The sequence below is a fragment of the Carassius auratus genome, chromosome 2 (genome assembly GCF_003368295.1).
Source record: "Carassius auratus strain Wakin chromosome 2, ASM336829v1, whole genome shotgun sequence".
NCBI classification, from domain to species: domain Eukaryota; kingdom Metazoa; phylum Chordata; class Actinopteri; order Cypriniformes; family Cyprinidae; genus Carassius; species Carassius auratus.
Window position 1 is genome coordinate 20,867,017 of NC_039244.1, and position 27,999 is coordinate 20,895,015.

At 36.3% G+C, this 27,999-nt stretch overlaps 1 protein-coding gene across 1 annotated transcript in view; it reads right to left on the minus strand.

Annotated features, from left to right (window-relative positions):
- The window catches only part of LOC113120274 (ephrin type-A receptor 3-like), a 105,964-nt gene that overhangs the window by 46,917 nt on the left and 31,048 nt on the right, over window positions 1-27,999 (minus strand). Inside the window, exons 4-6 of the mRNA XM_026290192.1 lie at window positions 9,042-9,197; window positions 5,707-6,042; window positions 1,498-1,610 (exon numbers count right to left, since the gene is read on the minus strand). Of these exons, the coding sequence (XP_026145977.1) occupies window positions 1,498-1,610; window positions 5,707-6,042; window positions 9,042-9,197 (605 nt within the window). The remainder of the gene's footprint in view (window positions 1-1,497; window positions 1,611-5,706; window positions 6,043-9,041; window positions 9,198-27,999) is intronic.

Sequence of the window (27,999 nt, forward strand, 5' to 3'; positions counted from 1 at the left end):
AAAATGGCAAGAGCTGGCTGAAAGCGCTAGTTTGGATATGTCTGACTGATACTGACTTATAGTCAGCAGACTGGCTATGCATTACACTTACAGTACATTCACACATTTTGCTGTTTTTTTTTTTTTTTACAAAGTGACTTGCATTCAATGTACACAAGTCTAAAAAAGTCAATATGATCTTATAAACTGATTGTTTAAACCTAAAATGTACAAAAGGAATCAGCCACTAGCTAACAGTCACTGAATCAGTCCAGTGACGGAGCCAAAACCCCTTTCAAAATGAATAAATCTCTTCCAAATATTAAAGAGCATCTCATGACCAAATGGGTTCTGGGAAAGACTTGGTCTCTGTCCACCACACCCAGAGTGTAGAAGGCCAGAGCAGGTTTGTTTCTGAGGGCGTAGGATCCTTCCAGTTCCCAGAAACACAGCATGAACCACATGATCTCCAATGCCAGACACCCATCTGGGCATTCAGTCTGAGCTGACATCCCATAATCGCACAGCAACCAGTATGTGTGCCAGACTAGACTCGGTCAAACGATTGCATCTGTGCAGGATTGACTTTTGAAAGGTTAAGAATAAATCTTAGAGGAGATGTCAAATTTAAACTGATGGTTATGCAATGAATGTATTATTATTATGTACTGAATGAAATATAATAGTAAATTTTGGATGTACTGTATATTTCTATGCCTCGTAGCCTTGGTTGCATTACTCATAAACAAGTGTGTGTCAGCATGTTCCCTTTCAATCTGGAGGTGTGTGTGTGTGTGTGTGTGTGCACATCTATTACAGTGAAGGTATTCTTTTTGACCAGAAATGTCAATATTTTAAAACATAAAATAAACTAAGATAAAATATTGGATATAAAGAGGTGTAGCTTGTTCAATGTGTACAACAGGTTCAATAAAACAAACAAAATTCATCCATCCATCAATTAAAACAATTCTCTCTGATCTGAAATGTTAATAAATAAATAAATAAATAAGCACATAAAATAAAATATTGGAAATATCCAAGTTCAGCAAGTTCAATGTGCACAACATTTTCAATAAAATAAAATAATCATATAGACTTGATTTCATTACTTATTAACAACTGTGTGTGTGCACGTTCTCCTTTAGTCTGGATGTGTGTGTGAGTCTGTGCATACAGGTGTGTTACAATAAAGTATTCTCTTTGATAAGTGACGTCAACCCTGGTTTCATTCTCCCATAATTAAAGAGCTATGTGTATATGTGCGAGCAGCCAGCTGTGGAGAACAGGGTCTAGTGATTGCTTTCATTCCCAAAGGCACGATGATGCTTCAGCCCTCAATTACACATGCCAGGGCTGCCTGGACAACTGCAATCGTTACAGCTTTTAATGGAGGTCAAAGAAGCATGTTTGAAATCTGTGTGTGAGGATGATAACTCTGCTTGTTAGAGTAGTGCGGATGGAAAAGAAAAACAGGAGAGAAAAAGACAAGAGGAGAGGAGGTGAGATTAGATGTACCTTCTCATAGTAAACCACTTCATATTCCACTATGACCCCGTTTGGTCTGTCGGGTCCCTGCCAGGCCAGTGTGATACTGTCTTTACTCTTTCTCTCCTTCAGGATCACATTCACTGCAAACAGAGAGAGAGAAGAGCCACAATGTGATGATATGCATACAAAATTGTAAGATTATATCTATAAGTATTCAAGGCCACCTCAGTTTAATCGCAGCTTCTTGTCCCATATGGTTTTATTCCAGTTACACCTCTATTAAAATAAAGCCAGAGAGCTCACAATCCCCTACAGACTTGAGAGTGTTTTAGACACAGACACACAAGTGAAACCTTTGTCTAAAGAGAGACAAAGGAGGGCCACACAACAGCAGGTAATTACACTCCTGAAGCACAGTCTAACACCTTCTCTGTCTCTCTCATCTGTTCCTTCATCTCTCTCACTACAGCACGACAGACACAGAAACAGAATGAGAAGGGGGGAGGGAGATGGCAGTAGAGACAGCAGGTCTCATATTTGGTCAGATGGCTGGAGGTAAATGCACCTTGTGTCCTTCACCTCTTCTGTCCTGAGATCTGTGAACAGCTTTCAAAATTACACAAATACACACACACACACACACACACACACACACACACACATAGATACTCATTGAAGACTGTATATTTCTATTTAAAGAATCACAGTTCTCACAAAAATATTGAGCAGCACAAATGTTTTCTAGATTGATAATAATGAGAAATGTTTCTTATGCACTAAATCAACATATTAGAATGATATCTAAAGTAACTTGAGACTGAAGGGAAGAAATTATAATAAATTAAATTACATATATTACATTTCATAATACATTAAATTAAAACAGCTGTTAAATTGTAACAATATTTTACAATATTGCTGTTTTTACTGCATTTTCCACTCAAAATTTGAATCAATACTGTACCTACTTTTGATTTCTTAATATCTTACTTAATAATACTTAATAATATAGAAACAATAAACACTCATTATACTTACAAAAATAGTTAATAATGACATTAAAATGTGATAATGCAAAATCTGATTTTAATAAGATTTTAGAATTTGTGATTTTATTGTTCTTCTTAAAAATTAATTATTATTTCATTAATTCATTAAGAACATAAATATTAAATAACATTTTCCCCTTTACAGCTACATTTTTATTATGTTTTATTTTTTTATAAAAGGTTCTTGATTTGCTCTTGTTTGCTGTTTTAAAAAAACTAGTACAGATAAACTACTTTGCTGTCTGAAGAATGAGAAAGTAACAAATTATTAAATAAATAAATAAAATAAAATAAATAAATAAAACTTACTTGTGGTAATTTAAAATGCATCCCACATTGCATAAGGCTGAAAAAAATGTGGAAGTTTTATTCTGAAGAGTGTGCCATTAAATCCACATTTTTATGAGAAGCATTAATTTCTAAATTGCAATAAACTATATAATATTTGGATTTGTGCTGGTTTATGCTTTGACGTGGCTGAATGTATAAATCATTGGCATCTTTGACCCTGTTCTGACACTAAGCGCTTCTCTCTCAGCATGTGCCCGTTCTGCTCAAGAGCTTCCCTCTACAGCCCCGAACACCTTCATAAATATTTCATACCTCAACCGGAGCCTTACACAATGCCCAAAACCACCATATAGACACTCACAAACACACATTTAATGAGAACACACCGGCACTGATGACCCTTGTCAGCCCATCAGAGGTGTGAGACAGGAAGCTGTGAGGGCAGTTGTGTCTTCAGCACATTTTCACATGAGTCCTGACTTTAGATAACATATTCTATGACATGTATTATTTAGAGCATTTTGATTACTATGAACTTATGAACTTCCACAGAGGTTGTGTGTGTGTGTGAGAGAGAGAGAGAGAGAGAGAGACGGGAATCTGCAAATGCCAGTCTGGTCAAACAACAACCTTCTTGCTGTACCGAACCTCAACTTTGTCTGATATCGAATCCTGGGACCTTGAGCAGAGCAACATCGCCGGGGAAAAATTCACAATACACTGCATCAGAAAGACCAGCTCACAAACGCAAACAGACACCAGACTCAAGGGCTGATAAAAACTTAAGGCTTTTGAGAGATCTCATTGAATAAAAAAGATAACCTTCACTGTCAGAGTAAAGGTTTGGGATGTATAACATTTTGAACAAGAAAGGGAGAAAAACTGAGGAGAGAGGCATTATTTACCTCTCTTGAAACAGAGACACACACAACATTGATTACAAAAATCATTTGGAGTGTGTTATGTTTATGGAAATCTAATGAGGACCTCTTCACAGAAAATCAATTACCTCAGGCATGCTGGTTTTCAGTTTATCAACAGGTAGCATTGTGCTGGCTTTGGCATTTCAAAGTGTAACATTGTGTCCTAACCAGGTCAAACACTATGCAACACTTTTCATGCAGCAAAATGCTGCATGAAGTGACAACATTTCAACCAGTCAGATCCATTCAGATGATGTTAGGTTTTAACCATAAGATTTTGTCGCAGGCAAAACGATATATACCAAATAGGGGTGTGCAATATATATAGTCTGCATTAATATTGGAGGAGATCGGAAGGATACAAAAGAGGAGTGATGACAGTTAAGGACGAGAGAGGACCAGGCCTGGATTTTATTTTGTGTTTGGTTTTTGTTTGTGCGTGACAGTTGTCCGCGAGGGGCTGTCGCGCTGTTTTGTGTTTATTTTATCATTAAAGTTTTCATTTGATTGTCCGCCTATTCCTGCCTCCTTCTTCCCGAGATTATTAAGTTTGTACATTATTACAAGAGTATTTTGCAAAAAACAATCAAAACACTCCTACAGAGCGCACACATACTTTACATGAAGTCTAGACTAGTGCACGTGCACATTTAGAGTGCGTTCTTTCACTGCGTGATTCAGTTTATTAGAATACATTTAGAATGATCAAAAATTCAGGACATGGGGGTAGAAAATGTGTATTTATACAACTTCATATAGTAATTATAATCAATTTCACATGAAGAGTACCATTTGATTACAAATGTGAAGTTAATTAAGAGATTTACGTTTTAGGCACCATATTTCCTGTTTTTGTGCCATTTCGACAACCAAAAATAATTCCAAACACAACCGCGGCGCTGTTTTGCGTCTCTAAGCAACATGATGGTGTTTCATTCCTGAATGAATCAACCATTTAAATGACTCGGTTCAGTTGCAATGACTCACTTATTAACAGTGACTTGCTGCCACCTACTTGCAGTTTTAATTTCACATTCAGAGGATCTTTCATTATTTAAATAATTTCAAATATCAGTGTGCAAAATATAATGGACACTTTATAAATTAAAAAAGGTCCATAAAATTAAAAAATCTATCAAAACTTATTGGAAAAGATATATTTCTATCCAACCTGTCCTCCAACCTATACGCTCGTATAGGTCGTTTGTCCAAATCCCTGAAATACAACCCATCAGAGTGTATACTACAATTGCATCCCATCGACAAAAGGTCGTTTTTATATTATTGTTTTGTACTCTTTTATTTGCACTCTGGTTTGCGTTTCGTGTAGCTCAGTTGGTAAATTATTGCGTTATACCTTAATATGTAATCATGCTATCATGGGTTCGATCCCAGGGAACAGACGTGCATGAAAATGTATATGCGCAATAAATCATAATTTAGGATGTTTTCTGTGAGGGTAAGGTTTAGGGGTGGGGTTAGGTGTGGTCATTCGAACGAATAAGCAACCTAGTAAAATATGTAGGAAATACTGTGAGATCGGTGTAAAAAGCCCACACATTGCATTTAAATAAACGTACGTTTTGATTGGTAATGACATTATATGTCATTTCATGACGACAGACGCAACGCGATACTGTCATTATTTTTACGCCGCTAGAGGGCGCTTAACTTTAAAACATAAATATAGGTTGTAATAAGGTGCTTGCACAAACAACCTATATGGTCATTTTTTGTTGGAGGACAGGCTCTTTCTATCAGAGTGAACTGACTATCACACCGAATATGAAGAATATCCAAAACGTTAGGAGTCAGCTGTCCACAGCAGTCCTTAAGACACCAGCACAATAACATATTCATCAAAATATCGTCTAATCCCAGAAAATATTGAGATATTATTTTTTGTCAACATCGCATACCCCTAATGCCATGCAACATTTAAACATTATCATGGAAGAACAGACCCAATGTACCTGTCTGACTGGTGGTGATGTTGACAGTGACTTGTTGTTTCGGGGTCGGGCTCAGATCGGACACTCCGTTCACTGCCTCTATGCTGATGGTGTAGTTGGTATTGGACAACAGGTCCGTGATCAACACTTTAGGGATTGAGAGACCAAACTGTCTAGGTACAAAGTGGACGCTGTTGCTGCAGGGGTTGCATGTCTTGCCGTCACTGGCGCACTTCCTGCAGTGGACGTTGTAGGTAACGTCCCCTCGGCCGCCGCTGTCTCTGGGGGGACTCCACTCTAAAGTCACAGAGGTGTCGTTGAGGGTGGAGATAGGGTTCTCGGCTGCAGACGGAGGTCCTGGGAGCAAAAAAGAGAGAAAATACAGAAAGAGTGTGCTTGTCATTTATTCTGTTTGTTTGTAAATCCAGTATGTGTTTGTGCTTTATGAATCTACACAAGTGGTTCTTTGTGACCCCAAAAAGGTATGTTTGAATAAAGATTTAAATAAATAATAGGTTTATTACATTACATTTAAAAAAAGGAGGATAAATCACCTTCCGTAACTTTTTGGGGTATTCACTTGGTAATTATGACTCAGACTATTACAATATTTAGTCCAGTGTTTGTTTAATTTCTTAGATTGATTGAACACACATATTTGGCAAATAATTACACATTGATTTATGCATTTATAAAATAAAGTCAGTTTTCTAATAGAGCAGCAACAACAGCTGGGATCCAGATGTAAAAATCCAATACAATTTATACAAAATAAAATAAAATAATACAATTACAATTTACAATACAATTTTAAACATTGTGTGCATATTTATTTTTATATTTAAAGATTTCTACAGTTATAATAATAACTTAAAAGGAACAATATTAAACATAAAATAATTAGTAGCATTCAGTTTAATATCACTCAATTTCTCTATAAAAAAACTAGAACCTTTAAAAATCATTTGCATGAATATATGTATTAAATATTACTAATATTATTTAATTATTAATTAAATGTATCAAAAATAACTATTTATTGTAATTAATAAATTTAATTCACTATTATTGTTAAATTAACATTAAACATTATTCAATTTCCCTATAGAAATACACGTATAAATCCCCATGAACTTAAATCTACATACACAAAAAAAGATGTTTATGTAAAAATAATTATATTTATTATAATAAATACCTAAAGGGGTTCCTTTGGGTGACCATGTGATGTAAAATGCAAATCTTAATGTCAATGTAAAATCTAGCAAACAATGTTAATAAAACAACCCTTACACTTGGGCAACTTCTCATGCACTTACTTTTCATTATTGCCAACCAGAAATAGGACACACATAATGTGCAGCACTCACTACAGCAAGCACACCAACTGAGACAACGAGGAACAAATAAATATGAAGAAAAACCTAGAGGTTTTCATGTGCTGCTTAGCTGGAACTTTAACACTAAATGCTTCCCATATTGCCATGATGCAGTGCATTAAGGGAAACATTCGTTCTAAGAAGGGCATGATAATGAGAGGTCTGAACAGGTTGTCGGGTGCTGGATAGTGCTGCCATGGGGACTTTATTTAATAGTTTGCAAGCGTGCAACTATGCACAACTACTGTAAAGGTTTTTTAACACTACTCCATTCAGCAGGGTGTCTGCTCACTGAAATAAGTTCCCATATGAGTGCGGGATGAAAACAGTAGAAAATACATCCAAAAGGAAAGAGAATAAGATACGAAGATCCGCCAATGCACTTATTCCACACGGACACAAATTGTTTTGCAAACCCAAAGTAATCAAACACACTCATCTCTATTCCTAGAGAGTGATGGTTGCTTTCACAGCTCAGAGGGTTTGAAGAGTCTGTGAGAGAGCTTCAGGATAGAGAGAGCAAATGAAGCAGAGGAAACGGGGATCAAGGTGGAGGAGTTTAAATGTCTGTCGTGATGACATTTCACCAGATCTACTAGCTGCTGTTGGAAAGGGAGGGTACCTCTGGGACACAGATCGGTGTGTTTGACGTCACCTGGGGATGAAGCAGTCTACAGTATATGCTGCACAACCTAAAGATCATCCCAGCCACTGAGTTAAACGAGAGAGTGTTCTTTAAAGTGTCAAACAAGGGATTTCTGAAAAATCACGTGACAGTGAAGACTTGAGTAATGGCTTCTAAAAATTCAGTTAAAATAGAGAACTGTTGCTTTAAATTTTAATAATATTCAACAATATTACTGTTTATATATATATATATATATATATTTTTTTTTTATCAAATAAATGCAACCTTGATGAGCATAAGAGCAAAATGGCTGTTTTCAAACTGATTTTCCAAACATTTTGGGACTATGCATAAACAATGCTGGATGGAAACACTAAGATGTAAATATAATTTCCAAATTGGGCATAAAAAATATATAGTCTCGTTTGAGGTGTAAAAGTTAAGCCATGCACTTAAACTAAATGTGATGTTGTTGACATGCATGTGTGTGATTTACAGCTGGTTTCTAAGTAATCACATTAGCACATCATTTTTATTAGCTGGCATGTGATTTTTATATACAGTATAAACAGTCTCATTTCACTGCTGTTGCCCTAATTTATTTTATCATTACATTAAGCAAGCAGAGAGTGTGTGTATGTGTGTGTGTGTGTTGTACTACAACTGAAGGTCATTAAGTACATCCATATGTTTAGCTGCACCCATAATTTGCCTTATCAGATGAATGAGTCCTGTAATTAGGATCTGTCATTTAGGGTTCTTTCTTTCTTTCGTTACTACACCCTTCACACACACACATACACACATACACACACACACACACACACACACACAATATAGGCAATGACTCACTGTCCTGATCTATATAAGGTGACCTCACCAGCCTTGTAAACGCAGTGCTAAATGTCCAATCTGATGAATGATAATGAGACAGTGATGGAGATGAAAATGTACTGAGCCCAGTCTATAAGAATAAATAAAGAAAACAGCCTCCAGCCTTCTCTTATTAACAATCAGTCCTGCATCCATCGGGTGTCTGTCCATCCATGCATAATTAAAACTATCCATTCAATTAACTTTCCATCATTTTATCCATCCATGCATCCACCTATTTATCCCTCTTTCCATCAGTTCATCCATCCATCTACTCAATCCACCAATCCAGCCACCCATTCATCCATCTATTTATCCATACACTTATCTTGTACATTTATGCATTCTGAATTTCCTCAGAAGATCCATTCATCCATCTTTCCATCAGTTCATCCATCCATGGATCTCTCTGCGCATCAACATTCATGCATAATCTATCTAACATAGATTTATTGGTGTAGTGCTGGATCACTCACGGGTACAGGCCATTGACCGTGGGTCCATGTCAGCTCTGTAAAATCCCTTCTCGCAGGAGCACTCAGAGGCTTTCTCCTGATGGGAGAAACTGTGAGGAGGACACTTGGTGCAGTAGGCGTCCATGGAAGAGGCCCTGTAGGTACCTGGCCTGCAGGCTGCAAAACAGAAACATGAAGACTGAAATGTTAGACATAAACTTTACAGAGCAAAAAAAATGTAAAGAGAAAACAAAACAAAGAAAAAAAAGAAACAAACTGACACAAAAGTAAATCGAACTAAACGAGAAGAAAATAAACAAAGCAAAACAATATGAGAAGGAAAATACACTAAACTAAATTAAACCACATACATAAACCACAGCTTAAAACCTGTTTATAAACAGTCGTTTGTTATTGTATTTTATAATTTTCTTTCTTTTTTTTTTAAGGCACAGAAACTACACGCTTCAGCTGTAAATAAACATTCCTTTTTCCTCATTCAGAGTTGTTACAACATCCCGTGTTCTGTAAAAATGGGTCAGTCAACACGGACTCAAATAACCAGTGGAGAAAAACGAGCCCGAGTGCCGGAATTACAAATAGTTTCTTGTAGCAGAGCATCCCTAAAGGACTTTGCAAAACCAAAACACATCCTTAAGACCTGGATTCAAATTCCAACATTTCCCTGCCTCAGAGTACACCACGATTATGTTTACAAACCAGACACCGGCAACCTGACTCTCCTCTCAAAATGTGGATATTTTCTGAAAGGGAAAACCGCTATCTCACGTTCTCTTTTCTAACCATCTCTCTTTCTCTTTCCCATCTTTTCCACATCTGCCTCTCACATTCATTTGTTCGCCTCAAAGCCCCAATGGATGACCCAATTTCTTGGCCCCTCTTAGGAACCACAAGATACACATGAAGAAGAATTCAGCCTTTTACCAATTTACAAATGCCAAGTGTCTTCACAAACACAGACCTGAGAGGAGGAGTGCAGAGATGAGTAGATGACGGTGGCAAGTATGGCTTTAGCATCACTCTAGCTCAAGGCGCCAATAAAAATGCTTCTGCATATTCTAATGTATGTAAATTCAGAGGCCATATGAATGTTAATGAATTGGAAAGGGCATATTTATTTGATTGCTTTGCTGCTTGGCACTCGTTGAGGGGATGTCTGTGGGAGGTATGAGGTTCATGATGGCGCATCTCAGGGGTAGAGACGTAATTGCACAGTGCAGTTAAAGCAAGAGTGTTAGCAATCTGCATTGCGAGCAAATTAGACAATCCTGCTGGCCACGGTCAAGCCATCGCTAGTGTCGGAAACGCAATTCAATTGATGGATCAATGCAATGATGAATTTATCCTCCTCTTGATTGCCAGTGTGAGTGGTGAAGGTCATGGATTTAATCAAGGCCTTGAGCACCTCTGCTTGTCCATAAATCCACACCCAGAAGAGAGCTGCATGCTAACCCTGCAATGTCTAGATCCAATCTCCACCTAGGTTCCTATACATTTTCATATCATTTGCTGCTGTCTTTCTTTTCCTCTAAAAACATGAATCAAAAACATCCAGTGTTTCTTTGATTTATCATGGGAGTCATTTCTTATTTGTGTTGTTTTTCCAGTTGTTTTTCTTATTTGTGTTGTTTTCCAGTACATTTAAAGAATATTTTCTTATGTATTCTGACATATATCTAAGTGTAATGGATTACTTCATTCAAAGTGAAAACAACAGGGATTCATAGCGATTGGTTCATTTTAAACGGTTAACTGTTAACCGACCGTAAATATTTTTACCGATTAATACAATCAATAATAAAAAGTAATTTATTAATTTATTTTAAATGTTTTATTATAATATTAAAAAAAGGTTTGCTACATGGTTAAAAAATGCTACGCGTATAAATATTATTATCATTTTTTTAGAGAAGGTAGAGAAGGCTGCATTGTCAAGGTAGCAGAGCTTAACTGTGAGCGCACATGCAGCGCCAGCGCAATCGAGTTTTTTCCTTATAACAGTGGAAGCAACTACTCATTTTAGTCATAAAGATAATCGGAATTGTAAATGGTTTGCCTTTACTCATGTACATTCACAATAAAAACAAATAAGCCTAAAGAAAAATTGAATGCCGCTTTCTGCCGTCTGGTTTCCTTTCATGCAGCACAAAATATAACTGAAACTCTGCACTTTTTCATTCATTTTCGTAATTAATTCTTCAAGTAAAAATATTTTTCTCTGTAGGCATATTTATTCACTATATATAGCCTAACTTTATTATGTTTTTATCCACTCGCAAAAGCGCTGCAGGTGTGTGATGTGATATGAAGACCACGTGAATCCTCATGTTCTGCTGTTTGCTGCCTTTTGTGCATGTAAAATGAATCCCCGGAAAACAAATCCTTTCGATTTTAATATAATTTTAATTTAAAATAATCTTGTCGGTTAGTGGTTAATAATCGGTTAACAAGCGTCGGTTGTCGGTTAGGAAAAATAACTGAAGAACATCCCAAGAAAACAAGTTTATTTTTCTTCTTTAATATTATTGTGGCATGCTTTAACTACACAATACAAAATAATAAAACTAGTTATACAGAACATCAAAATAAATTGTTAGCAGACATTAAGCAGACTGTCTACCAACATTCTATATTCACTGGTACTTGATATGTATTTGCAAAGTTACTTTTAGTTAGCAGCAGAATGTCTAAAGGTAAAAAAAAAAAAAAAGTCTAAATGCAAGCTTTTTAAGAGATGCATTTTCTAAATGCAAGTCCTTTTTAAGAAAGGGGTTGGGGTTTATGCTAATAAAACGACTGGAGATGTCCGGCATATGTAACCAGAGATAAGTCATTTCACCGGTAGACTGATTTATGACATTTAATTACGAAAAAAATAAATAAATTAATAAATTAATTAACTAAAAAGTCTTGAAAAGCAAAAGTGGTTTCCCCAGCACTGGTGCAAACAACTAGGTTATGGCTCCAACAGCTCCATTCTCCCTGGAGAAAGACATGCCTTCCAGTGCGTTGATCTCAGTAACTTGGATCAATACTTGTCACTGAACATGTTCATTGATATGATGTTGTGGTCGGGAAACTTCATCTGTTACCAAGGCGCTATCAAACCATTGCGCTGACAAAGAAATGCTTTACCTGCTGAGCTAAAAAAAAAAAAACTATTAATTTCATTAGACTTGAACTAAATACACAGTACCTTTTGGATGGGAATAGAGGGATTGAACCAGCAACCATCTAATTAACAGAGCCTTTACCATGACACCACACAATCCCCTTTTATTGTTCTGAATCAAATGAAAAGTCAGCCAATTGGGACACATTTCATGGCCACCTAAATTTCCATTAGTAAACAAATAAATTCAAATGAGGTTCAAGAGTGTGTTAGTCTTGAGTGTGGTGGGCCTTTTGTTGTGTTGTAACGGTTGGAAAGAGTAGGAGAGAGACAGAAACAGAGATGAGTATGGCTCTGCTTTTAGAAAGTCTAATCAGAAGCGGAGCGTCTGGGGTGAAATCTGGGCACTGAGCCGCCCGTAGTGGAAAGTTTTGGCCTGCTGATGAGGGTTGTCTGGCTGTTCCTTCATGGCACTGGTCCACAGCGGTATGTCAGAACTCTCAAGCAGCCTGACCACACACACACACACACACACACACACCAAAAACATACACACAATCTGGAGCAAACACACATAGGCCCTTACAGCCACAGGAAATTCCCTTCTGCGTAACAATTTTTGAAAGTCTTTCAAAGTGTTTCTGAGAAAAGATGTCTATGACCTCCAGCATCTGTATAGATGACTTTCAAAGAGTTTTACCGTATCCGTTTCAGCAGAATGCTGATCACAAGCAGTGAAAATAATACGGCTGGGTCGAAGATTGAATAGCCATAATTTGTTAATTTAGCCAAACCCAAATTATATTCAATGCAAATAATTTCAAGTGATAGTGAAACACTGGAAATTGCTCCTGTTGGAGTCATTAGGATCAGGGAAGCTTGATGTTTATTTGAATAACAGTGTTTGACAGAATTAAAGACTTAAGTACTATGTGAGTAAAATTCTTCCCAACAGCATAATTTTCATGTCAGGAAAAGTGAGGGGTCAGGATGCAGTTATGCAATACTTATCAACTCTCTCTGTTTAAATCTAGATTAAAGACACTGAATTTGTATATGTTTTGAATTCAGTAAAGAAAGATTTCTGGAGAGAATTTCTTTGTGCCAGTGTGTTCTTTTTGGAAGTATAAAAAATAGAATGTGTGTGTGTGTGTGTGTGTGTGTGTGAGAGAGAGAGAGAGAGAGAGAGAGAGTATCTAGTGGGCAGGAGGTTCGAGAAACCACAACCAATGCCTGAACCTACTGGAGCCAAACACACTAATGATGAGGCATAAATGAAAGTTTCTCACACTATTTGCAGTGCAATAAGTTAAAGTTTGGACATTTGTGCAAACTTTAATGACAACTAAAAGACATAACTTGAGATGCTACCTTACAAACATCCATGGAATGGAGATAATACACTTGGGACCCCCGAATCTATGTCTGTGCTTCTTGTATAAGACAGCCCAAACTTTATACATCACAACAGAAGGTTTTTTTCAATACTTCAGTTTGTTCCTCCCAACAGCATGTGCTCTTACTCCGATAGTAAATCAAAAGACAAGGGGAAGCGAACTCTACAGAAATCTACATCTCAGATATCTCCAGGAGGTTTGCCCTATTAAAGATTCATACCCATCTGACTCCAGCTCTTTGTTTATGGCAACCAATAGTTTTTAGATATGAATCCTGAACATAAGAAAAAGGAAAATGCAACACTTCAGGGAGGCGAGAGATGATGAAAACGATCAACTTGTGAGACAACGTTGTTTATGAGACGTTGTTTACAGAGTAGTGGTCATCTTTGATTACCACATTGCTCAAATATTTTATGGTGAGAGCATTTTATGATGTTACAATAATAATTGTGTGCCGTGCTCTAATAATGCTTTGGAAAAAGAAGAAAAAAAAAAAGAGACACAAAATACAAGAGCTTGAAAACAAATAAAGCAAGATTTATGTTAAGGATATGCATCTATTTATTGCACATGAAATGTCTGATCTCAGCAGTACTGAGACCATAGTCAACATTCAAGTGAGTAATCAAATACAGTATGAATAATTCTTCATTTACTGAATGAGTTCAATTTTTATCTACATACCTCCATCTCTTACATGTTACCCTGAACCACAAAACCAGACATAAGGGTCAATTTTTTCGAAATTGAGATTTATATATCAGCTATAATAAGCTTTCCATTGATGTATGGTTTGTTAGGATAGAACAATATTTGGTCAAGATACAATTATTTGAAAATCTGGAATCTGAGGGTGCAAAAAAAATCAAAATATTGAGAAAATCACCTTTAAAGTTGTCTAAATGAAGTTCTTATCAATGCATATTAATGATAAAAAATAAGTTTAGATATATCTACAGTAGGAAATTTACAAAATATCTTCATGGAACATGATCTTTATTTAATAGCCTAAAGATTTTTGGCATAAAAGAAAAATCTATAATTTTAACCGATACAATGTATTTTTGGCTATTGCTACAAATATACCCCAGTGACTTAAGACTGATTTTGTGGTCCAGGGTCACATAAAAAATTTCTAATGGGACCCGAAAACCCAACGTACGCCACTGAAGAAGTATGACCTGTTTGGGTTAGCCGACTGCAATGCTGTCAAATCGCATCGATGTATCACTGATTACAATCTAAACAAATTTTCCCCCTGCTAACTGGCTATCCCAGCAGTAAACAACCAGAACAGATTTCAACAACATCCCTCTTTATCCAATCAGACGTCAAAGCAGAGGTGTGCATTTTTCAATTACTGGCCTTTGTTCAGCTAGAGAACAAATTCGCAAGACAGAACATTAACAACCCCAAAGCCGTCGTTGTGCTCATACATAATACATCAGTCTGTGTTTGTCTTTTAAAGGAATGACAGTAAGCAAACAGTTCTCCGGTGAAGAGCTCGACCCACACCTCCTCAATAATGTCATTCACAAAACCTAGCTTGCATCAGCATTAAAAAGGACAATGATATTTCCATGGTGAAAACAAATGCAGGCAATGCCATTTTTTTGGCCCCAATTTTTCTGCTAAAGCTAATCATTAAGCGCTAAACTCTCATGAGTTTACCTGAGATTAACAATATGTGACATGTACCTTGTTTCATATAAAAAAAAAAAATGGACATAGCTGCTAATTCACATTTTTTTGATAAAAAAGTGAATTGCTGCTAAAAGGTAATCATGGGAGAAACCTGCAGCAGTCCGATGGCTGGTTGAGCGAATGGGCCTAAAACCAGTGTAGAATATGAATGTGTCAATCAAACTCTTTCCAGAACAGTCTAGGATATGCTACAGCTTTTTCCCAAAAAGTGTGAAATTCATATGAAATACAATCACATCCTGAGAGAGTAATACCTAGTCCCCGGGCTAAACAAGTGTCTGTGCGAGAGAATATAGTCTTGGTTTCTCTCGCTAGCTCAGGAAGAGAAATAGAAATCACACACTCCTAGATAACTGTGAATTACATCCTGGAGGATGACATCATTACTGGAGCACATACTGACACACACACACACACACAGAGAGAGAGAAGGTAGGTAATCACCAGCAGTGAGTTGCTTCCTGGTCTCTGTGTGATAAGGCTGTGTGGAGACTCACAGATGGAGCTCTAAGAACTGGTGTTACTGCATCATATGATATCAGCACATGGACGATCAGGATGTGCCCATCACACTCATGGTGGAGGGTGAGGGTCCATCTGATTGCCCACAAACTCACAGGGAAAGAAAATGGAAGAAGACACTCTAGATGGGTCTTAAGATAAGCCTTCTTCTAAATACATCCACACTGAAAATGACAAATTCAATGTAATCGAAAAGTCACATCTGAAATCTTCTTTACGTGTGGTATCTTTGATACTATTTCGTCTATATTTACTTGTCTGCAGAGTAACAGGTATATTAACAGCATAAGTGTTATTGCCAGCTAAAATGATTACAAATAGTTTTTGTTAATTAAAATGCTGACTGCAGGAATGTCCACCAGAACCTTGAATTGAATGTTCATTTCTCTACCAGCCGTCTCCAAATGCGTTTCAGAGAACTGGCAGTACATCCAACCAGCCTCACAACCGCAGACCACGTGTAACCACACCAGCCCAGGACATCCACATCCAGCATCTTCACCTCCAAGATCGTCTGAGACCAGCCACCCAGACAGCCACTTCAACAATCAGTTTGCATAACCAAATAATTTCTGCACAAACTGTCAAAAAACCGTCTCAGGGAAGCTCATCTGCATGCTCGTCGTTCTCATCTGATTCTCGACCTGACTGCAGTTTGTCATCGTAACCGACTTGAGTGGGCGAATGCTCACATTCGATGGCGTCTGGCACTTTGGAGAGGTGTTCTCTTCACAGATGAATCCAGGTTTTCACTGTACAGGGCAGATGGCAGACAGCGTGTATGGCGTCGTGTGGGTGAGTGGTTTGCTGATGTCAATGTTGTGGCCCATGGTGGGGGAGGGGTTATGGTATTGGCAGGCGTATGTTATGGACATCGAACACAGGTACATTTGATTGATGGCACCAGATACTGACTGGTTTTTGGACCACAACAACCACACCCCCCCACCCCGGCCCCAACAATACAGTAAAACTGCACATTTTAGAGTGCCCTTTTATTGTGGCCAGCCTAACGCACACCTGTGCAATAATCATGCTGTCTAATCAGCATCTTGATATGCCTCACCTGTGAGGTGGATGGATTATTTCAGCAAAGGAGAAGTGCTCACTAACACAGATTTAGACAGATTTGTGAACAATATTTGAGAGGAATAGGCCCTTTGTTTACATAGAAAAAGTCTTAGATCTTTGAGTTCAGCTCACGAAGAATCGGGACAAAAACAAAAGTTTTGCATTTATGATTTTGTTCAGTGTATTAAAAAAAAGAATGAAAAAAAAAAGCGAAATCTAGTATGACTCTGAATTTCCCCATAGCCTGAAGAAAGATTGTGATTGGACCCTGTGGTCGTCAGGGCAATGTCATTTTAAGATAACTCTTTAATTTAATAATCCCTCCCTTAAGCAGAATGTTTTTTATGGGATTAGGCACGGCCTCTCTATTGAACTTCCATACGGAAAGTATCAATAGACACAGGGTGGGAGATAATAGGATTTGACTTGTCTTAAATCCTGAGGGGCCAACACAGGGGTCAAGGACATCCAGCACATAAACACAAGCACTTCCTCACAACTTCCTCCTCATTTTGCAATAACATATGCAGAGGACACCCGGGTCAGGCCATTACAACTATCTGATCAGGGAGTGAAATGCATTTGAGCACATAACCTCAGAGCTCTGATGAAATGATGGCTTATTCACTGATATCTTTTACAAGGCAATGCGACACAGGTGCTAATGTTATTTAAAACAAGAAACAGCTGACTGTATCAGCCAGGCTCGGCGCAAATCACATTCAAATCTCAGGATATGAAAAACATGGCAGACGATTGTTCCTGCCTCTAATAAACGTCGGCGAGATAAAGGGATTCAATTTCAATGCCTAGTGTTAGATTTACAGGAACTCTTTTTGTCATTCGCTGGCAGTTGCCTTTATTGCAGGGCCTCTACCTGTATCTCCATTTACTGTTTATGATTTCACAAAACCATTCCCTGAATGTCTTAGTGTTGGACACTGACATAAGGAGCTTTTCCTGAAGGGCTCTAAACAATGACAGGCCTCATTTGTCATGAGAGAGTAGAGTGTATCTGGCAGAGAAAGGAGCAGACAGATATCTCTGCAGGAATGAGGGTGGCATAGGGGAGTGAGATGTAAAACCGAAGCTCTTTGTTTTCTTTTCGGATTTTGATGCCTATGACGGATGTGCCGTTAACATTTCAGAACAATACTGTGCATGTGGAACTGTGCTGTAACAGTGACATAATAAGCTACACTTTCTGTGCAGCAACATAGAACCTAATAACCTAGAACAAACACAATTTGCAGTTCACAAACCTTGCTTTTAGGGTGCTGCATATACAGTAAGGCAATGTAAAGATGACATATTTCTCAAAAATAGAAAGCATCAATATTGGGTTGAAGGGATAGCTCACCCAAAAAACCAAACCAATTAAATAACCAATTTAGTAAATGTACCAACATTAATGTGCATATATCACTTTTAAAGCCTTCAAGCATTGCTTATCCAATCAGTATTCAGAAACACATATGTTTTATAAACATAAATAAATATCTTACATATTCATACCTAAATTGTATATAATAATGCCTAAATGGTACTGTCTCAGTGACCTTGGTAACTTTGTGCATTGATGAGGTAGTTAGCATAAGGTATAAAAAACTAAATTATGTAATCATGTACACACAAAGTAAGACATTTTGTAAAATGTCACAGTAATTTGATTTCAAAGAAGGAAAGCCAGTTAAAAAAGAGTCATACAAGTGTGGCACAAAATGAGAGTAAATTATGACAATTTTCATTTTTGGGTGAACTGGCCCTTTAATCGGGATTCATAAAACAAACAGGTAGGCTTTTGAATTCTGATTGAATCATTTAAGGCATTGTAAAATGCATACTTCAAAGGGAAAGAGAAGAAATACGAGAAGAGAGTGAGAGTGAGTGACTGAGAGCATGACATCAAAAAGTAGTTATGAGTTGATGAAATGTTCAGGGCTCAAGTCCTGGAGGCCAGCGAGATCTGGACACGTCTGCTGAACTGTCGTTCGCTACTGAGAAAATGCTGAAACAGAATGGGCAATACTACAGTGCAGTAGAATGGACTGTATAAATATATATTTTTTTATGCTATTTTTTACAGCATGTTAAATAATGTTTAACAGGTTCACCAATCACAAGAAAATTCTAGAAATAGATAAATCTGCTCTAATATATGAATCCCATCTCTGAACCTGTAGCAAAATGATAAAACCTCTCTCTAACCATTTTGAAATCTCTTGGGTCTATCCTGCTCCAAATAGCTATATTTTAAATGTCAAATATGTTACATTTGGCTATGATTGTGATGCTTTGTGAATAAATAAAAAAAAAGTAATAAATAAACAAAACAAAAAAACAAAATAAAATAAAGTCTCAACGTAGGCATCCCCCCCCCCCTACTTTTCAGAATTCCTGGTTGGGTATGAACTCTTCTTCCTTCATTTAACAGCATGCATCCCTAGTCACGCTCTCAATTAATTTCTAAAATCACTCTGGCTCTAACCAGCTCTTATTGTGCCTTCTGGAAACTTCTGAGCTGTATATTGTCTACAGCTGTTACCTCGCCCGGGTTATAAGCTCTCCTCAGGGGTTACATAAAAGAAAACTGTGACCTGAAATGTTTTGCCTGGTTAGCAAGCTAAAGCTCTGGAGGCCAAATAGAGACATTCACAGCTTGGCTAAATGCAACCTGAGTGCCTTCTTTCCCCGAAAGAGCCCCAATCAGGGCTAAATCCTAATAAGCACTGAAGCAAACCGAATCCCTGCACTGCTCCTCTCGCTCTCCTCCTTGGTCCTCTAGCTTCTCTCGGAAGAAGAGAGAGAGAGAGAGAGAGAGAGAGACAGACAGCAGGCTGCCAATCAGCTGTGAAGGGGACAGCTCAGACAGCTCAGACAACATGACTCATCTAACCTCAGATGAGGGGTCAACAGACACACAAACACACAAATATAAATATGCATTTTCTAAATTATTTTTATTTGTATTATTATCAATGATAATACTACAAATAATAATTATAAATTAATAAAAATAGTTTATAATATTATTAATTTAAATAAATAAATAGATACACATATAACTTGCTCATATGTTTAAAATAATAAAAAAAATATTATAATTTTTTAATACTATAGGTTTTTATTTTAAATATTTTAAATAAATACTAATATATGATATCAGAATTTATCATATAAAATGTTATACAAGTAATATAATGAACAAATAATTATTCTTAAGGCCTGAAAAAAAAAAAGAAAAATGAAAAACAAATCACTTTACAGACACACGCACTCCCCTGAGTATGAGTAAATATATAAGACATTATGAAAAATAATTAATACAAGTTTTTTAACAAAATTCTACCAAGTATGATTTGTTATACATCAGCTATTTGTGTGGAATTTTTTTTTTTTTTTTTTAATTATTATTATTATGCTTTATATTACTTATTTTGTGTCAGGGTCTTCTCATTATCCTTAATAAGGGACACGTAAAAAAAATAATAAAAAAAATAATAATAATATATATTAAAAAAAAAAATATATATATATATATATATATATATATATATATATATATATATATATATATATATATATATATATATATATATATATATATATATATATATATATATGTTCAGCCTTGGTAAAATAAAGTTGTGTGAATCTACATTCAGATTGTGCATGTGTTTGTATCCTTGTGCACCCCCACATAAACACACACAAAAACAGTCAGGTATGCTGATGGTAAAATAGCACTAAAATACACTAAACAGGATACTTTAAGGGAGAGATGCATCATTCAACATAAAACTCTGCTGACAACCTCACAAAAACCCTCTCTCACCATTTTCATTCACCTGATGGGCAGTGGGCCGAGCCGGACCGCTCTACGATATTGATTTTGTGTCATCCAAGAGAGGGCAGACTCTCTGAAAATTATCTTTAAACTCTTCTCTCTCCTCTTCATGCTAAGCCTGGGCGCTGCAGTGCATCAATAGAAAATCAACATGTCACTATTCCGGGCTGAGCAGAGCTCCAGATGAGCTGAACTAAGGGCTTTTCTCTGTAATAGCTACAGCCTGCCTACAATCATGCATGGGGCAGCTATTCACCCGGGAGTTGCCTCAACAAAATGCATTTATCTCGTCGGCTGCTGTTTTCTGAGCTAAACGGGTCACTGAATAATTATGTCTGTCAATGGAAAGATTGCTGGTAAAAGAAAGATTTAAAGGGATCAAATAACAGCTACAATTTGAAGTGCAGAAAAGTGAAGATCTAAAACAGTTGTAACAAAGATGAGAAGTGACCGCCCACTTTTACAGCATATACAAAAGCCATTTATGCTATTGATCCCATTTTAGCTAACATTTGGTAGGTAGTTAAAGTAAAATAATTACTTTGCTAGGTTTCAAAAACACCTCAAGCCAACTGTTTTTAGATTATTTAAATAAATTATTATACGTTCTTAAATTTTTTTTATAATTATATATTATACGCAAATATAATAGTACATGTTGTCATACTAAAAATGTATTTTTCCATAGAGATTTTGCATAGACATAGACAATGGAAACATCCCAGACTTCCCAGGTCAAGTCTTAACACTCTCACACATGAACAAACAAACATGCACACAAGGATATTGAATGCACAGGCACACATAAAAAAATAAAAAAAATAAATAAAAAAATAAAAGCCCTAGCCAGCCCCATTGCCCCATGTTAGCAGAGCACCATTCAAAAACCGAGTAAACCCTTTCCAATTATTTAGATCAGTGAAGGAGAACAGCATGTTTCTCCTGGCTCGCTGACTTAAGCCATTCCTCCACAAAACTTCATTTCCCATAAATCACTGGGACAGCGGTGTGTGGGATGCAGCATTGCTGCTTTGACTTGTTGCACTAAGGTACAAATTGTAGAACAAGTGTATTTACAAACATGATATTTCATTCTAATATCATGGCATCATTAAGTTTAGTTTAATTGAATTTGCTGAATTATTTTCTTATTATAGAATTATTATATGTAGTTTCACTGATACAAAAAGTGACCTACTGCCCAGTCTCTAGTCAGTCAAACAGATAAGCAATAAATAAATAAAAAAGAGATACTTTCAGATATGTAGACGGAGAGATAGACAGGAAGTCAGGGCTCAAGCTTTGGTCTCCGTCTGCTTGTTTGTGATTGTTATTCCTCTCTGACCTCTTGGCATTGTGCTGGCCAGTTGAAATTAAATAAATATTAGTGCAGGAGCTCTGGAGGGGTCAGGGTCAGAGTCTGACAGACAGCCACAGCAGGAGGCAAACACACACACACAAACAAACCATCTTTGAAGGCATTCCCATCCCCAAAACTACTCGTAAATGTTGATGTGAATGCTAAATGGATACGGAAAAAATAGAAAAAAAAAAGCTTGGCATGAGGCTTGCCATTTCATTCCTTTTTTAACTGAACACTGCCTGCAAAGAGCGCTGGAAAAAGAGAACGAGCATCCATTTGTTTGAAAGGAGATGGGACAACACTCAAAAGACAGCAAGAGAGAAATATGGAAGATGAGGGGGAAAAAAAAATCTCCAGAGAAACAGAAAAAGAATTGAGTGAGGTAAATCCCAGCTGGGCATCTCGGCCTTACCGCTCTCTCAGTAAAGTTTTGCTCCAGAGCCACACTAATCACTCACTAATTTCATGCATGCCTACAGACACTATAATCACCCAAACACACAACAAAACCTAAATCGCTCCCAGCTGCATTTCTGCTTATGCGAGTATAGCTGGACACAGCATGTGTTCAGGAACGGAGCCTAAATAAATGAGAGAGAAGACGAGGAATAAAGAGTGGGTTTTGGACAGAAGCATGTGCTGGTTCTGCTATGCAATGTCCTACGCATTCTAGAAGCATTTCAAGTGCATGCATAACAGAAGCAATGGCTCACATTTTTTGCGCAATGACAATAAAAATTGCTGCCAAAATTTCATCTCAAGTGATTACAGTATTTCCACAGGCTATACAAAAAGTTGAACTACCTGAACAAAAGCAAAACTTAATATATTTCCTGTAATTCAACAAACAAATGAACAAAAAAAATCAAAATAAATAAATGAACAAATAATTAAATCCACAAAATCACAGTATTGCTGGAATTAATAATAATAATAATAATAATAATAATAATAATAATAATAATAATAATAATAATAATAATAATAACAATAATAATAATAAATGCTGTTATTTAATTATTATTATAAATTAAAATATTAAAAAAAATAATGTAAAATTAAAAATACGATTATTTAAAAAATAATAATTTGTTATGATAATTTAGGAGGAAAATGTGTTTTACAAAAAAAAATTCACAATACAAATGAATCTTAATAGTCAAAAAATATAATATCTAATAATGATTTTCCTATTATTTTTATGTATTTAAATAAATAAGTTTGATGCAATATACAACAATTACAGTTTATGTTGACTACGAAGCAAAGAAAAAAAAAACATTTAATCGGTTCAGTTGAAACAAGGCTTGTAGTAGCGAGTGGCAATTCAACAACAGTGTTGGAGAAGAACCATCATGTCTTGTTGTTTGCTGTTTACCTTCCACTAGATAGAAGAGCACAAGTGATTAGAAAACAGAAAAACAAGAAAATAGCTTACTAGAGAAAAGGAGTGATAAAAGAAGAGCGAGGATAGGGCTGATTCAGGAGCGAGGGATGCGGAGCGAGTGTTGGGAGTTTGCTGTGTGATCTGTGTTGTCATGTGTGAGGATGAGCAGTAAATATTTAACGCTGCAGGCTGAGACTCACGTTGCTGCGGCAGGTGCTACAGCCCTTTGCCTGCTGTCTGGAGACCGCTCTCTTTCTCTCCACCAGATTCTCTCTTATCAAACTAAACATGCACATAATATGTAGTGACACTCAGTCTTCGGCAACTAGTGCAAAATCCAAATCACACACACAGATGTAGTCCTCTTTTGGTGTTTCTATTCAAATGCCCGTGCTTTAAAATTAAAATTCTAACAGCGAACTGTATTTCAGCCGTTAGACAGGGTACATGGCAAACAAGACATTGCTACAGCCATATACACGCAGAGACAGATGTATGTAGTTTTGCACAACCCTAGTGTCATATTAGTTTTTAAAGGCATTAGAAGTCCTCTCTCCGTTGACTTTTCCTCAGATGGAGGAACGCCAAGACTACGTCCTGCTCAGTGCCATTTACAGGATAAACTGAGCACCAGTTAAATAAAGGTCTATAAAACTGTGGCCCAGCTTTCTGCAACCACACCTCCCCGAAACCTCCTTCTTAGCTCTTCTGTGCATGAAATATCTGACATGAAGAAATACAAACAGCCCCCTGCTCTCCAAACCTCACATCTCTCACTGGGAGACCAGAAGCAAACTAAGCTTTGCTTCTCAGCTCTAAAGAACTAACCTAATTTTATTCTCTACTCAGCGGGAACCAGGAGAAACACATCCATCTGGTCTGATCAAGTGTTTTAAAGTATCATTCAGTGTCTCAAACAGTGTGTAGTACTTGTATTAATCTAGATTCAAGAAACGAGGAGTAGAAAGTGTCTGGGGAAATGCAAACTGAAAGTATATATATAAAGTTATTATAAAGTTGTAATAAATGAAACAATCATAATAATATTTGTAATATAAATAATTTTTTAATAAATAAATACGCAGTGTTATGTGGCTTCAGAAGACTTGTTGTATGAAGCATGTGTCATACAGACTGAATTAAGAAAGAGAGTCTGGAACGACATAAGAATGAAAAATTATGACAAAATTGGGTGAAATTTGGATGAATTATTAACTTTTAATGATGCTTAATAATGGAAATAATTTAATTAAAATAGCAACAATAATAAATAATTACAATAATACTTAATTTCTAATAATAAATAAATATATTCTGATCCACAAACAATATTATGTGGTATCAGAAGTCTTCTTATTTAAAGCATATGCCATATGGACTACATTAGGATAGAATGAATGAATGATGACAGTTTATATATATATATATATATATATATATATATATATATATATATATATATATATATATATATATATATATATATATATATATATATATATATATATATATATATATATATATATATATAATTCGATATTTTTTTTTCTGCTTTTGGTGGAACTGCACCTTTTAATGATGATTGATTTCCAAAAGGAAAGCATCTGCGAATTAGGGTGTTTACTGAAATAAATATAAGGGAGAGAAACTAGACCTTCCCTTTTCTCGTTTATTGTTTTATCAAAGTCGATAGAACTGAAATCACAAGATCCAAAGCAAAATAATTATTTTCCTCCTGTCATTAGCAGGCATTAGGTTTTAGCATATTACATCCTGGCTCCGTTCACCTGACCCATAAGCCAAGGGATGCTTCCTCTTACCGACAGGAACATAGAAACACACGCATACACACACACACTGTGTGAGAGAACACATCAAACACTGATATCAGGGCTGACCTGATACAATATCTCATCCCTATTCACTCATTCACACACCGCCAAACTCCTGCCAGAAAGCTGGCAGATTGTCTTTGGGCCATTGTTCCTTTCATCTTCAGATGGGAGGTTATGGATTTCAGATTGAAAACTGCATACTGATTCAGATGAAGCATATGCTCCCTGTGTCAGAATTAATAGGAAAAGCTCACGCCTTTCAGTCTGGCTGATAGGGATTTTAGTGTCCGTTTCTTTGAGAGTACAAATGAACCCTGATGAGCTCTTCCTCGTTGATAAGCGCAGTAATATCCGGGTTTCGCCCTCCGTGGCAGCCCGCTGCTTTCTATTGTCCTCGACTGATTTGAGTCATGGACTCTCCAGGAAGCTTTCCAGACGGGGTCTTTATGAGCTCAGTTCACTGATTCCAGAAAAAAAAAAAAAAATGACACCTTTGCTTGTCATGTCTAGCCTGTTTGAGTCCTGTAACTATATTGCATAAATAAAACTGGTTACTGAGTTTGACTATTCTGCAGTATCTGATATAAGAAGAGCTGTAATGGCAGCCCTTTCTATCCATATTGCCAAGTAAAGAATAGCTGCCACCAATTTAGAGTTGTTTTCAAGGAAACGCATACACGGCAATCACATTGTGCATTAACCTAATAGTATGTGAATGAAGCAACTGAATGTTGCTGAATTTCTATAAAACATTTATGTAAGTTACAGAAAGCTATGATTCAGAGATTCAATACCAAAAAAAAGTCATTAAATGCAAGTAAAAATAGCATAAAATTACTAAATAATAATAATAATAATAATAATAAATGTTCAAAACCTTCAAACCCATCCAATGAGCTAATTCTACTGTATTAGAGGCCAATAGTGATGGGCGAATTGATCCTGAGTCCAATTTCTGAGTGAAATTTATTTCTTAACCTTTTTTTATTTGTTTAGTTAAAGATATTTTAATGAATACAATACTTTCATTTAGCAATGATGCATTAAAGTAATTACTGTAAAAGTGAGTATCAATATATATATATATATATATATATATATATATATATATATATATGTATATATATATATATATATATTACACAAGTTTTCTATTTTGAATAAACACTGTTCTTTTGAACTTTGTATTAATCATAGATTCTTGAAAAACATGGTTTCTGACACTGTAGTAATATTTCACAATTTTACTGTTTTTACCATTTTCTCATAATCGAATAAAAGCCTTGTTAAACATAATAACCTCTTTTAAAAACATAAAAAAACACTACATTTATTGACAAACTCATAAACAATAATGTGAAGAAATGTAATCTGATAAATATTCCCTCAAAAAAAATAAAGAAAAAATAAATCAACTATCAAAAACTATGAAAAAAATAAAATTAAATGAATACATAAATAAAACAGCTAAGATATATAGGCCCAGTCCTAGTTTCAACCACTGTGGCCACTGTAGCTTAGTAACTAAATAAATGAATAGTGGTCAACAGGTCGGAGGGTGACTAGAATAAACAGCGTGGTGCAGCTGATAAAGGGGCTATGAGACTTCTAGACATGTTACTGTGCACTCTTGGGACAGAGGTTATGAATTATTGAGAGAGATGAACTTAAAATAAAACGGGGCTGGAGGTGGTTTGAAAACTAGACATGTGCTCACTCTTTCTGTGCCATGTTCCCACCTCACCTCTATTTAACTCTTTGCATTCATTTGACTAGCACAGAGAAAGTGTTAAGAGCATGAGAAAGTTAAGAAACTTGTGCATGAAGGCAGTAACATCTGTTTTAACATCAGCCTATCATTTCCAGTAGAAATGGCAAGAAGGTGAAACTCTAAACCCGTGTGTAGAGCAGCAGAATAACAGTAATAGCCTACTTCGGCTGACAAAATGATAAAGCCAGACGAATAAAGCCACTCTCTCTATAATTACAGCGATGTCCAGCTCACAGCTCGTGTAATGAAGCTGTTCAACACCACAGCTAACACGCACCGCTCACAGTATGACCACATATCGCAACAGCAAACACAGACGCTGCTCCGCTACGATTAGCACTGATTAGCTCACTGCTTCTCAAATGCCACTCTCTAATAACTGCTAATACTAACCCCCGCGGTGGTCGGTTTACAGAGATCTCAAATCACTTAGCAGTTAGTACTGATAGAAAACACCCTTTGATATTACAACTGCTATTTTTGGGCTAATGAATTAAAAGGGTACATCAGATTTAGGACATTAAACCCCTTGGTTACAACTGCTGGCTTGGTGATATTTCAATGGTTTTGTAGATTGATTTGTTTTTTTATTTGGGGGTGTAAAACTGAATCTCCCCACAGGGATCCAGAACAATCTCTTGGACTCCAAAATTTGGAACTTGTCCATCATGAACGCTCAATTTCATCACAGAGGACCCAAATGTCACACTGTTTAGTGATATTTTCCACTTAGCAAGAAGGGATTGGTTTGTGATGATTTTCTTGCTGGGGAAAAACAAACAGCTTACGCCAGTTCATATCATCCTGACTGACTAGCATATTAATCATTTGTATACTAGCATTGTATACTAGTACAGTATATAGGCCTACTGCATACAAAGACTGCAAAGACTGCAAACTCCAAAGAGATTGCCTAAAACACAACTCCCAAGAATCAGAGTGAACA